At 68.3% G+C, this 12,067-nt stretch overlaps 1 protein-coding gene across 1 annotated transcript; it reads right to left on the bottom strand.

Annotated features, from left to right (window-relative positions):
• Nucleotides 1-226: 226 nt before the first annotated feature.
• On the bottom strand, nucleotides 227-11,953 carry LOC309684667 (eukaryotic initiation factor 4A-I-like; the record flags this gene model as incomplete). The annotated part of the gene is made up of 9 exons (XM_082500533.1): nucleotides 11,736-11,953; nucleotides 10,239-10,371; nucleotides 8,552-8,691; nucleotides 6,333-6,501; nucleotides 4,195-4,304; nucleotides 2,846-2,989; nucleotides 596-733; nucleotides 419-508; nucleotides 227-330 (listed from the first exon to the last, which is right to left on the bottom strand). Coding segments are annotated over exons 1-9 (1,163 nt in total), but the record flags the coding sequence as incomplete, so codon positions are not given.
• Nucleotides 11,954-12,067: the final 114 nt, after the last annotated feature.

Raw genomic sequence — 12,067 nt, 5'->3', positions numbered from 1 at the left:
CCCTCCCCCCCCAACATCTGCCCCTCCCCCCCAACATCTGCCCCTCCCCCAATTATCTGCCCCTACAACACCCGGGTGCCCCTCCCCCACACCTTGAGGCCTGCCCCTCCCCCGCTCCGAAACTCTCGAGCCCCTTTGGACCCCCGGACCGCCCCCAGACTTTGGGGTTCCCCCGACCCCCCCGTGACCCCCATGACCCCCCCGACCCCCTCGTGACCCCCCTGACCCCCCCGACCCCCCCCGCCCCCACCGGTGGATGTAGTTCTCGCGGTTGGTGGGGAGGTCGTAGTTGATGACGAGGGACACCTGTTGCACGTCGATGCCGCGCGCCTGGGGGGAGGGGCGGCGTCAGGGGGGGGGGAGGGGCGGCGGGACCCCCCCTCCCCTCCCCTCCCCCCCCGCCCCTCCCCCCCCTCACCAGTAGATCGGTGGTGATGAGGACCCGACTGGAGCCGGAGCGGAACTCCCTCATGATGACATCGCGCTCCTTCTGGTCCATATCGCCGTGCTGAGGGGGGGGGGGAGGGGTGAGACGGGGCGGGGGGAGGGGGCGGGGGGGAGGGGAGCCCGGCCCCGCCCCCCCGGCCACACCCACCATGGCGGAGACGGTGAAGTCGCGTGCGTGCATCTTCTCCGTCAGCCAATCCACTTTGCGGCGCGTGTTGATGAAGATGACGGCCTGAGTGATGGTGAGCGTCTCGTAGAGGTCACACAGCGTGTCCAACTTCCACTCCTGCGCCACAGACAGGCTGACCCACGGCGCCCCATAGACCGACCCACGGAGCCCCATAGACCGCCCCACGGCGCCCCACAGACTGACCCACAGTGCCCTATAGGCTGACCCACGGCACCCCACAGCGTGTCCAACTTCCACTCCTGCGCCACAGACAGGCTGACCCACGGCGCCCCATAGACTGACCCACAGCGCCCCACAGACCGCCCCACGGCGCCCCATAGACTGACCCACAGCGCCCCACAGACCGCCCCACGGCGCCCCACAGACTGACCCACAGCGCCCCACAGACTGACGCACAGTGCCCTATAGGCTGACCCACAGCGCCCCACAGCGTGTCCAACTTCCACTCCTGCGCCACAGACAGGCTGACCCACGGCGCCCCACAGACCGCCCCACAGCGACCCATAGACTGACCCACAGCGCCCCATAGACTGACCCACAGTGCCCCATAGGCTGACCCACGGCACCCCACAGCGTGTCCAACTTCCACTCCTGCGCCACAGACAGGCTGACCCACAGCGACCCATAGACTGCCCCACGGCGCCCCATAGACTGACCCACAGCGCCCCACAGACCGCCCCACGGCGCCCCATAGACTGACCCACAGCGCCCCACAGACCGCCCCACGGCGCCCCATAGACTGACCCACAGCGCCCCACAGACCGCCCCACGGCGCCCCACAGACTGACCCACAGCGCCCCACAGACTGACGCACAGTGCCCTATAGGCTGACCCACAGCGCCCCACAGCGTGTCCAACTTCCACTCCTGCGCCACAGACAGGCTGACCCACGGCGCCCCACAGACCACCCCACAGCGACCCATAGACTGACCCACAGCGCCCCATAGACTGACCCACAGTGCCCCATAGGCTGACCCACGGCACCCCACAGCGTGTCCAACTTCCACTCCTGCGCCACAGACAGGCTGACCCACAGCGACCCATAGACTGCCCCACGGCGCCCCATAGACCACCCCACGGCGCCCCATAGACTGACCCACAGTGCCCCATAGGCTGACCCACGGCGCCCCATAGGCTGACCCACAGCGCCCCACAGCGTGTCCAACTTCCACTCCTGCGCCACAGACAGGCTGACCCACGGCGCCCCACAGACTGACCCACGGCGCCCCATAGACCGACCCACAGCGCCCCACAGCGTGTCCAACTTCCACTCCTGCGCCACAGACAGGCTGACCCACGGCGCCCCACAGACCGCCCCACGGCGCCCCATAGACTGACCCACGGCGCCCCATAGACCGCCCCACGGTGCCCCATAGACTGACCCACAGCGCCCCACAGCGTGTCCAACTTCCACTCCTGCGCCACAGACAGGCTGACCCACGGCGCCCCATAGACTGACCCACAGCGCCCCATAGACCGCCCCACAGCGACCCATAGACCGCCCCATGGCGCCCCATAGACTGACCCAGAGACTGACCCACGGCATCCCACAGACACTCCACAGTGCCCCATAACAACTCCACCCGCCCCACAACTGCCATAAACCGCCCCTTAACTGTGCTACTCTGCCCCACAACTGCCTCATACAGCCCCACACCGCCCCCCACTGATGCTTCTCTGCCCCATAACTGCCGTAAACCGCCCCCCATCTGCCACAAACGGCCCGGAACAGCCCCACAACTCTGCCCCACATCACCCCCCGCCCCAGACGCAGCGTGTCCCCACCGCTCAGGGACCGGCCCCACACGTAGGGGGCGGCCCATGGTTTCGGGGGGGAACCGAAAGGAGAATCGCTTTGGCATGGGGTCACTGCGGGGGGGCCACGGGGCGCCCCACAAATCCATGGACCATGCGGGGGGCCGCCCCTCCCCCCGCCCCTCCCCTCCCCCCGCCCCGCCCCTCCCCCACCTCCCGCTCCACGTTGATGTAGAACCGCCCCTCCCCCCGCCCCTCCCCCCTCCCCCCGCCCCCGCCCCGCCCCCACCTCCCGCTCCACGTTGATGTAGAACCGCCCCTCCCCCGCCCCTCCCCCCTCCCCCCCTCCCCTCCCCTCCCCCCTCCCCCCGCCCCGCCCCCACCTCCCGCTCCACGTTGATGTAGAACCGCCCCTCCCCCCTCCCCCCGCCCCTCCCCCCGCCCCTCCCCCACCTCCCGCTCCACGTTGATGTAGAACTGGCGGATCCCCTCCAGCGTCAGTTCCTCCTTCTTCACCAGAATGCGGATCGGGTCCCGCATGAACTTCTTGGTCACCTCCAGCACATCCAGCGGCATCGTGGCCGAGAGCAGCACCACCTGGGGGGCGGGGGGGGCGGGGGGGTCGGCACCCCACAGCCCCCGGCACCCCACAGCCCCCCGGCACCCCACAGCCCCCCCGGGACCCCCACAGCCCCCCCGGGACCCCCACTGCCCCCCGGGACCCCCACCCCACCCCGGCACCCCACAGCCCCCCCGGGACCCCCACAGCCCCCCGGCACCCCACCGCCCCCCGGGACCCCCACCCCACCCCGGGACCCCCCACTGCCACCCCGGGACCCCCCACCCCACCCCGGGACCCCCCACAGCCCCCCGGGACCCCCACAGCCCCCCCGGGACCCCCACCGCCCCCCGGGACCCCCCACAGCCCCCCGGGACCCCCACAGCCCCCCCGGGACCCCCCACCCCCCCCCAGCACCCCCCACCGCCCCCCGGGACCCCCCACCACCCCCCGGCACCCCACAGCCCCCCCGGGACCCCCACCGCCCCCCGGGACCCCCACAGCCCCCCGGGACCCCCACAGCCCCCCCGGGACCCCCCACCCCACCCCGGGACCCCCCACCGCCCCCCGGGACCCCCCACAGCCCCCCCCCCCCCGAGACCCTCAACAACCCCTCCATGTCCCCCCCATGACCCCTTCAGGACGCCCTAAACCCCCCCCAGACCCCCAACATCCCCCTGCGACCCCCAACGACCCCCCCCTCCCCCCCAAAATAGCAACCCCGGGATCCCCCAACCCCCCCGGGATCCCCAACCCCCCCCCCCCCGGGATCCCCTAAACCCCCTCCCTGGGACCCCCCCCAAACCAACACCGTCACAGCAGCCCCCAAACTGCAGTGGAGCAGGACAAAGGGGGGGGGGGGGGGGAGGGGACTTAACGCCCCCCCTCAATATTGGGGACCCCCCCAAAGCCCCCCCTTAACTCACCACTCCCACAGCCCCTCCCCGAGACCCCCAACCCCCCCATAACCCCTCTATAAGACCCCCCCAGACCCCCTCTCACCCCATAGGACCCCCCCAAACCCCACAAGACCCCCAACCCCTCTATTAGACTCCCCCTCGCCCCATAGGACCCCCCCCAAAACCGGGGAGTGGGAGGGGAGTGCGTGGCCCCCCCCGACACCGCTCGGTGAGGGGGGGGTCCGGGCCATGGGGCGCCGTGGGCCGCTGTGGGGCGCTGTGGGGCGCTGTGGGGCACGTGCCGTGTCCCCCCCCCCCCCCCGGGCCCCCCGTGTCCCCCCCACCTGCGTGTTCCCGCTGAGCTTCTGGAAGATGTCGTAGATTTGGTCCTTAAAGCCGCGACTCAGCATCTCGTCGGCCTCATCCAGCACAAACATCTTGATGTATTTGGGGGCTGCGGGGGGGGCGCGGGGGGGTCAGGGGGGGCCTGAGGGGGGTTCTGGGGGGGTTTGGGGGGTGTGGGGGGGTACTGGGGGGCGCTGGAGGGGTCAGACGGGTCCTGGGGGGGAGTTCTAAGGGGGGTTTGGGGGGGCCCTGGAGGGATTGGGGGGGTCCGGGGGGGCGATGGGGGAGTCTGAAGGGTCTTGGGGGTGTCCCGGGGGGTGGGGGGGGGCACGGAGGGTGTCTGGGTGGCCCCAGGGGGTCACGGGGGGGGGGGTGGGGGTGTCCCAGGGGGGCCACAGGGGGTCCTGGAGGGGTTTTTTGGGGGGGGGGAGGGGTCACAGAGAGATCGGGGGGAGTCCCGGGGGGCTGCCGAGGGGTCCTGGGGGGGGTCGGGGGGGGGGTCGGGGGGGGTCTGTGGGGCGCTGCCCCCCCCCGGGGCCGCCCTCAGCCCGGGCAGCGTGATCAGCCCCCGCGGGGACGGTGGCGGCGGCCGGGCAGGACGCGGGGCCGCGGCCCCCCCACGGGGTCAGGTGACACGCACGGGGTCATCAGCGGGCGGCCGGGGGGGCGCGGGGACAGGGACCCCCCCCGGGGACAGGGACCCCCCCCGGGGACACAGGGACCCCCCCCGGGGACACCGGGACCCCTTTTGGGGACAGGGACCCCCCCCCGGGGCCGCGGTGACACGTGGGGTCACTCGGGGACGGGGGGGGACGTCCGGGGACGCCCCGGGGGGGTCACTCGCGGCCAAGCGGAGACGGTCGGGGACAGACCCGGGGCCCCTCGGGGACACCTATGGACCTTTGGGGGCGTTTGGGGACACCGCGACCCCCCCAGAGCCACCCGGGGCGCCCCACGGAGACATCTGGGGCGGATTTGGGGCAGTTTGGGGCAGTTTGGGGACCTTTGGGGTCCCTTCAAGGGCACCTGAGGACCTGTGGGGACCTTTGGGGACACAGTGGCCCGTGGGGAGCGAGTGGGGCGGGTGTGGGGTGGGTGTGGGGTGGGTGTGGGGCAGCTGTGGGGCAGCTATGGGGCAGCTGTGGGGCAGCTGTGGGGCAGCTGTGGGGCGGCTATGGGGCAGGTGTGGGGCAGCTCTGGGGCGGCTATGGGGCAGGTGTGGGGCAGGTGTGGGGCGGCTATGGGGCGGCTATGGGGCGGCTATGGGGCAGCTATGGGGCGGCTATGGGGCAGCTATGGGGCAGGTGTGGGGCAGCTATGGGGCGGCTATGGGGCAGCTATGGGGCAGCTATGGGGCGGCTATGGGGCAGCTATGGGGCAGGTGTGGGGCGGCTATGGGGCGGACGGGGGGCTCACAGAGGTAGCGGCGGTTGAGCATGTCGAAGACGCGCCCGGGCATGGGGCAGCTATGGGGCAGCTATGGGGCGGCTATGGGGCGGCTATGGGGCGGGCGGGGGGCTCACAGAGGTAGCGGCGGTTGAGCATGTCGAAGACGCGCCCGGGCATGGGGCAGCTATGGGGCAGCTATGGGGCGGCTATGGGGCAGGTGTGGGGCAGCTATGGGGCAGCTATGGGGCGGCTATGGGGCAGCTATAGGGCGGCTATGGGGCAGCTATGGGGCAGCTATGGGGCGGCTATGGGGCAGATGTAGGGCAGCTATGGGGCAGCTATGGGGCAGCTATGGGGCGGGCGGGGGGCTCACAGAGGTAGCGGCGGTTGAGCATGTCGAAGACGCGCCCGGGCATGGGGCAGCTATGGGGCAGCTATGGGGCGGCTATGGGGCAGGTGTGGGGCAGCTATGGGGCAGCTATGGGGCGGCTATGGGGCAGCTATAGGGCGGCTATGGGGCAGCTATGGGGCAGCTATGGGGCGGCTATGGGGCAGATGTAGGGCAGCTATGGGGCAGCTATGGGGCAGCTATGGGGCGGGCGGGGGGCTCACAGAGGTAGCGGCGGTTGAGCATGTCGAAGACGCGCCCGGGCATGGGGCAGCTATGGGGCAGCTATAGGGCGGCTATGGGGCAGCTATGGGGCAGCTATGGGGCGGCTATGGGGCAGCTGTGGGGCAGGGGGCTCACAGAGGTAGCGGCGGTTGAGCATGTCGAAGACGCGCCCCGGAGTCCCCACGATGATGTGCGGCGCCTCCAACTGCAGCTTCTGCACCTCCGCCCGCACGTTGGTGCCCCCGATGCAGGCGTGGCACGAGGCGCCCATGTAGTCCCCCAGCGCCATCACCACCTTCTGGATCTGCCCCAGCGCCATCACCGCTGCGCCCCACACAGGGCCCCCCCGAGCCCCACAGCCCCCCCGCAGACCCCCCCACAGCCCCCCGACCCCGGAGGGACCCTATAGGGACCCTATAGAGCCCCCAAAGCCAACAGAACCCCCCCACACCCTGGGGAGATCCTATAGAGACCCTATAGAGCCCCTATAGAGACCCCAAAGCCAACACACCCCCCCCGGCCCCGGAGGGACCCTATAGGGACCCTATAGAGACCCCATAGAGCCCCCAAAGCCAACAACCCCCCCCCAGACCCTATAGAGATCCCATAGAGCCCCTATAGAGACCCCAAAGCCAAAAGAACCCCCCACAGACCTCCCCAACTCCTGGAGAGACCCTATAGGGACCCCATAGAGATCCCATAGAGACCCCAAAACCAACACACCCCCCCAGACCCCCCCGACCCCAGAGAGACCCTATAGGGACCCTATAGAGATCCCATAGAGACCCCAAAGCCAAAAGAACCCCCCACAGACCCCCCCCCGACCCTGGAGAGACCCTATAGGAACACTATAGAGATCCCATAGAGACCCCAAAGCCAACAGAACCCCCCACAGACCTCCCCAACCCCTGGAGAGACCCTATAGAGATCCCATAGAGCCCCTATAGAGACCCCAAAGTCAACAACCCCCCCCCAGACCCTATAGAGATCCCATAGAGCCCATATAGAGACCCCAAAGCCAACAGAACCCCCTCACAGACCCTATAGAGATCCTATAGAGACCCCAAAGCCAACAGACCCCCCCACAGACCCCCCTCCCAACCCCTGGAGAGACCCCAAAGCCAACAGACCCCCCACAGCTACCCCAAAGCCACCCCACAGCCCCTACAGAGCCCCTACAGCCACTCCACAGCCCCTATAGGGACCCCCAAACCCCTACAGAGGCTCTCCAGAGACCCAAAGGCACCAGAGACAGCCCAGAGAGCCCTATGGCCGCCCCACAGCCGCCCCACAGCCGCCCCACAGCCGCCCCACAGCCGCCCCAGGGGACCCTACAGAGACCCCAAAGCCGCTGTGGACACCCCTGAGCCCCCTATAGGTACCCCATAGCCCTTATACAGCCCCACAGCCGCCCCACAGCCCCTATGGCCGCCCCACAGCCGCCCCCCCGCAGCCCCTGTGCCCCGGGCATGAACCAGTGGCGGTCACTGGGCCGTACTGGGATGAACTGGGAGCCGTCGCTTTGCCCCCGCCGGATTCGGGACCGGCGCCACGGGCGGCACCGCCCTGCCCAGGCGGCGGGGGGGGGGCTGTACTGGTCCCAACTGGTCCATACTGGGCTAAACTGCTGCATACTGGTTCGTACTGGTCTACGCTCACCCGTAGCGGTCTACGCTGGTTTATACTGGTCTGTACTGCTCCCTTCCAGTCCATATGGGTCTATACTGGTTTATACTGGGCTATACTGCTCTGTACCACTTTATACTGACCTACGCTCGTCTGAACTGGTCTATAGTGGTTTATACTGGTCTGCACCACTCCATATCAATCAGCCCATATCGACCAGGACTGATCTGTACTGGTTTCACACTTATCTATACTGGTCTGGTCTGTGCTGGTGCTCCACAGCACTCCATACTGGTCTGTACTGGCCCGTACCGATCTGTATCCCTCCCTACCAGTCTGTATTGCTCTGTACTGGTTTATACTGGTCTGCTCTGTACTGGTCTATACTGGTCTGCTCCATACTGGTCTATACTGGTCTATACTGGTATGCTCCGTACTGGTCTATACAGGTCTGTAGTAGCTTATACTGCTCTGTACTGATCTATGACGCTCGGTACCGCTTCATACTGGTTTGTACTGTTTTATACTGGTCTATACTGGTCCTTAATAATCCATACCCCTCCCTACCAGTCCACAGCGGTCTGTACTGGTTTGTACGGATCTATACTGGTCTGCTCTGCACTGGTCTATATGGGTCTGTAGCAGTCTACGGTACTCTTTACCACTCCGTGTCGGTCTGCCGCGCGCTATACTGGTCTATATGGGTTTGTACTGGTTTGTACTGGTACCTGCTGGGCGAGCTCGCGGGTGGGCGCCAGCACCAGCGCCTGGGTGCCGCGCAGCTCCAGCTCCAGCTGCTGCAGGATGGAGATGGCGAAGGTGGCGGTCTTCCCCGTGCCCGACTGCGCCTGCGCGATGACGTCGTAGCCTGGGCGTGGCAGGGCGGGTCAGGGCGGGGCCCGGGGGGCGGGGCCGGGGGGCGGGGCCCGGGGGGCGGGGCCGGGGGGAAGTACGGGGGTTGGGGGGCACATGGGGGCTACGGGGTGGGACTGGGGGGGGACATGGGGCAGTAGGAGGACTTCAAGGGCACTACTGGGCACTTATGAGGTCTGTGGGTCAGTTATGTGTTGCTATGGGGCGCTGTGGGGCGCTATGGGGCAGTGTGGGGCGCTATGGGGCAGCCGTGGGGCGCTATGGGGCAGCCGTGGGGCGCTATGGGGCGCTATGGGGCCTACCCTTGATGCAGGGCAGGATGGCGCGCTGCTGGATGGCGGAGGGCTTCTCGAAGCCGCAGCTATGGGGCGGTTATGCGCTGCTGTGGGGCAGTGTGGGGCACTATGGGGCGCTGTGGGGCGCTGTGGGGCGCTATGGGGCGCCGTGGGGCCTACCCTTGATGCAGGGCAGGATGGCGCGCTGCTGGATGGCGGAGGGCTTCTCGAAGCCGCAGCTATGGGGCGGTTATGCGCTGCTGTGGGGCGCTGTGGGGCGCTATGGGGCAGCCGTGGGGCAGTGTGGGGCGCTGTGGGGCGCTATGGGGCCTACCCTTGATGCAGGGCAGGATGGCGCGCTGCTGGATGGCGGAGGGCTTCTCGAAGCCGCAGCTATGGGGCGGTTATGAGCTGCTGTGGGGCGCTGTGGGGCAGTGTGGGGCGCTATGGGGCAGCCGTGGGGCGCTATGGGGCGCTATGGGGCCTACCCTTGATGCAGGGCAGGATGGCGCGCTGCTGGATGGCGGAGGGCTTCTCGAAGCCGCAGCTATGGGGCGGTTATGCGCTGCTGTGGGGCAGTGTGGGGCGCTATGGGGTGCTGTGGGGCGCTATGGGGCGCTATGGGGCGCTATGGGGCGCTATGGGGCGCTGTGGGGCCTACCCTTGATGCAGGGCAGGATGGCGCACTGCTGGATGGCGGAGGGCTTCTCGAAGCCGCAGCTATGGGGCGGTTATGCGCTGCTATGGGGCGCTGTGGGGCGCTATGGGGAAGCCGTGGGGCAGTGTGGGGCGCTATGGGGCGCTATGGGGCCTACCCTTGATGCAGGGCAGGATGGCGCGCTGCTGGATGGCGGAGGGCTTCTCGAAGCCGCAGACTATGGGGCGGTTATGAGCTGCTGTGGGGCAGTGTGGGGCGCTATGGGGCGCTGTGGGGCGCTATGGGGCACCGTGGGGCCTACCCTTGATGCAGGGCAGGATGGCGCGCTGCTGGATGGCAGAGGGCTTCTCGGAGCCGCAGCTATGGGGCGGTTATGCGCTGCTGTGGGGCAGTGTGGGGCGCTATGGGGCGCTATGGGGCAGCCGTGGGGCGCTATGGGGCGCTATGGGGCCTACCCTTGATGCAGGGCAGGATGGCGCGCTGCTGGATGGCGGAGGGCTTCTCGAAGCCGCAGCTATGGGGCGGTTATGCGCTGCTGTGGGGCAGTGTGGGGCAGTGTGGGGCGCTATGGGGCGCTATGGGGCAGCCGTGGGGCGCTATGGGGCCTACCCTTGATGCAGGGCAGGATGGCGCGCTGCTGGATGGCGGAGGGCTTCTCGAAGCCGTAGGCGTAGATCCCGCGCAGCAGCGCCTCTCCCAACTGCATCTCGTCGAAGCTGTCCACCACCTCGTGCCAGTTGCTCTGGGGGCGCCCCAGTCCCACCAGTCGCACCAGTGGCACCAGTGCCCGCCCGCCCACGGCCCCCAGCACCCTCCCAGTTACACCCCCTGCGCCTCGGTGCTCCCAGTGCTCCCAGTTAGCGCCCCGGCCCCCTCCCAGTCCACCCCAATGTAGCTCTAACCCCTCCCAGCCCACCCCAGTCCCTTCTGTCTGGCCTTAGCCCCTCCCAGTTCATCCCAGTAAGGCCCTGCCCTCCTCCCAGTCCACCCCAGTCTGGCTTTAACCCCTCCCAGTCCACCCCAGTCCCTTCAGTCTGGCTTTAACCCCTCCCAGTTCATCCCAGTAAGGCCCTGCCCTCCTCCCAGTCCACTCCAGTCTGGCTTTAACCCCTCCCAGTCCACCCCAGTCCCTTCAGTCTGGTTTTAACTGCTCCCAGTCCATCCCAGTAAGGCCCTGCCCTCCTCCCAGTCCACCCCAGTCTGGCTTTAACCCCTCCCAGTCCACCCCAGTCCCTTCTGTCTGGCTTTAACCCCTCCCAGTCCATCCCAGTAAGGCCCTGCCCTCCTCCCAGTCTGGCCTTAGCCCCTCCCACTCCATCCCAATCTAACTCTACCCCCCCCCAGTCCACCCCGATCCCTCCCAGTCCGGTTTTGGACCCCTCCCAGTCCCTCCCAGTCTGGCATCAGCACCTCCCAGTCCACCCCAGTCCCTTCTGTCTGGTTTTAACCCCTCCCAGTCCATCCCAGTAAGGCCCTGCCCTCCTCCCAGTCCACCCCAGTCTGGCTTTAACCCCTCCCAGTTCATCCCAGTAAGGCCCTGCCCTCCTCCCAGTCCACCCCAGTCTGGCTTTAACCCCTCCCAGTCCACCCCAGTCCCTTCTGTCTGGTTTTAACCCCTCCCAGTCCATCCCAGTAAGGCCCTGCCCTCCTCCCAGTCCACCCCAGTCTGGCTTTAACCCCTCCCAGTCCACCCCAGTCCCTTCAGTCTGGCTTTAACCCCTCCCAGTCCATCCCAGTAAGGCCCTGCCCTCCTCCCAGCCCACCCCAGTCCCTTCTGTCTGGTTTTAACCCCTCCCAGTCCATCCCAGTAAGGCCCTGCCCTCCTCCCAGCCCACCCCAGTCCCTTCTGTCTGGTTTTAACCCCTCCCAGTCCATCCCAGTAAGGCCCTGCCCTCCTCCCAGTCCACCCCAGTCCACCCCAGTCCTTCCCAACCATACTCTGCCCCTCCCAGTCCACCCCAGTCCCTCCCAGTAAGGCCCCCGCCCCCCCCCCAGTCTAACTCCAATCCCTCCCGGGCCCTCCCAGTCCGGTTTTAGCCCCTCCCAGTATAGCCCAGTCCCTCCCAGTCCGGCGCTAACCCCTCCCAGCGAGGCCCCGCCCCTCACCTCGATGACGCCATCGGGCTCCATCCCCTCGGGGCCGCTTTCGCGGGGGCTGACGGGAACAAAACACACCACGCGACACGTCCCCCTCTGACCTCTGACCCCGCCCCTCGCCCACTTCCGCCCGCGCGCCGCCATTAACCCGGAAGTCGACCCCGAGCTCCACGTGGTGGCACCGGAAGTGCCCCCCCCACCCCCATACGGACAATGGGAGCGGCCGCGTGATGGCGGAGGGGCGGAAAACGGGACCGGGAAGGGGGGGGGGGGGGGGGGGGGGGCGGCGACACCGGAGGGGGGGGGGGGGGGGGCCGGGGAGGGGGGGAAACCCCCCGCCC

Source organism: Vanellus vanellus, assembly GCF_965231255.1.
Source record: "Vanellus vanellus genome assembly, contig: HAP1_SCAFFOLD_2328, whole genome shotgun sequence".
In the NCBI taxonomy this organism is placed as follows: Eukaryota; Metazoa; Chordata; class Aves; order Charadriiformes; family Charadriidae; genus Vanellus; species Vanellus vanellus.
This window is presented reverse-complemented; position numbering and strand designations above follow the sequence as displayed.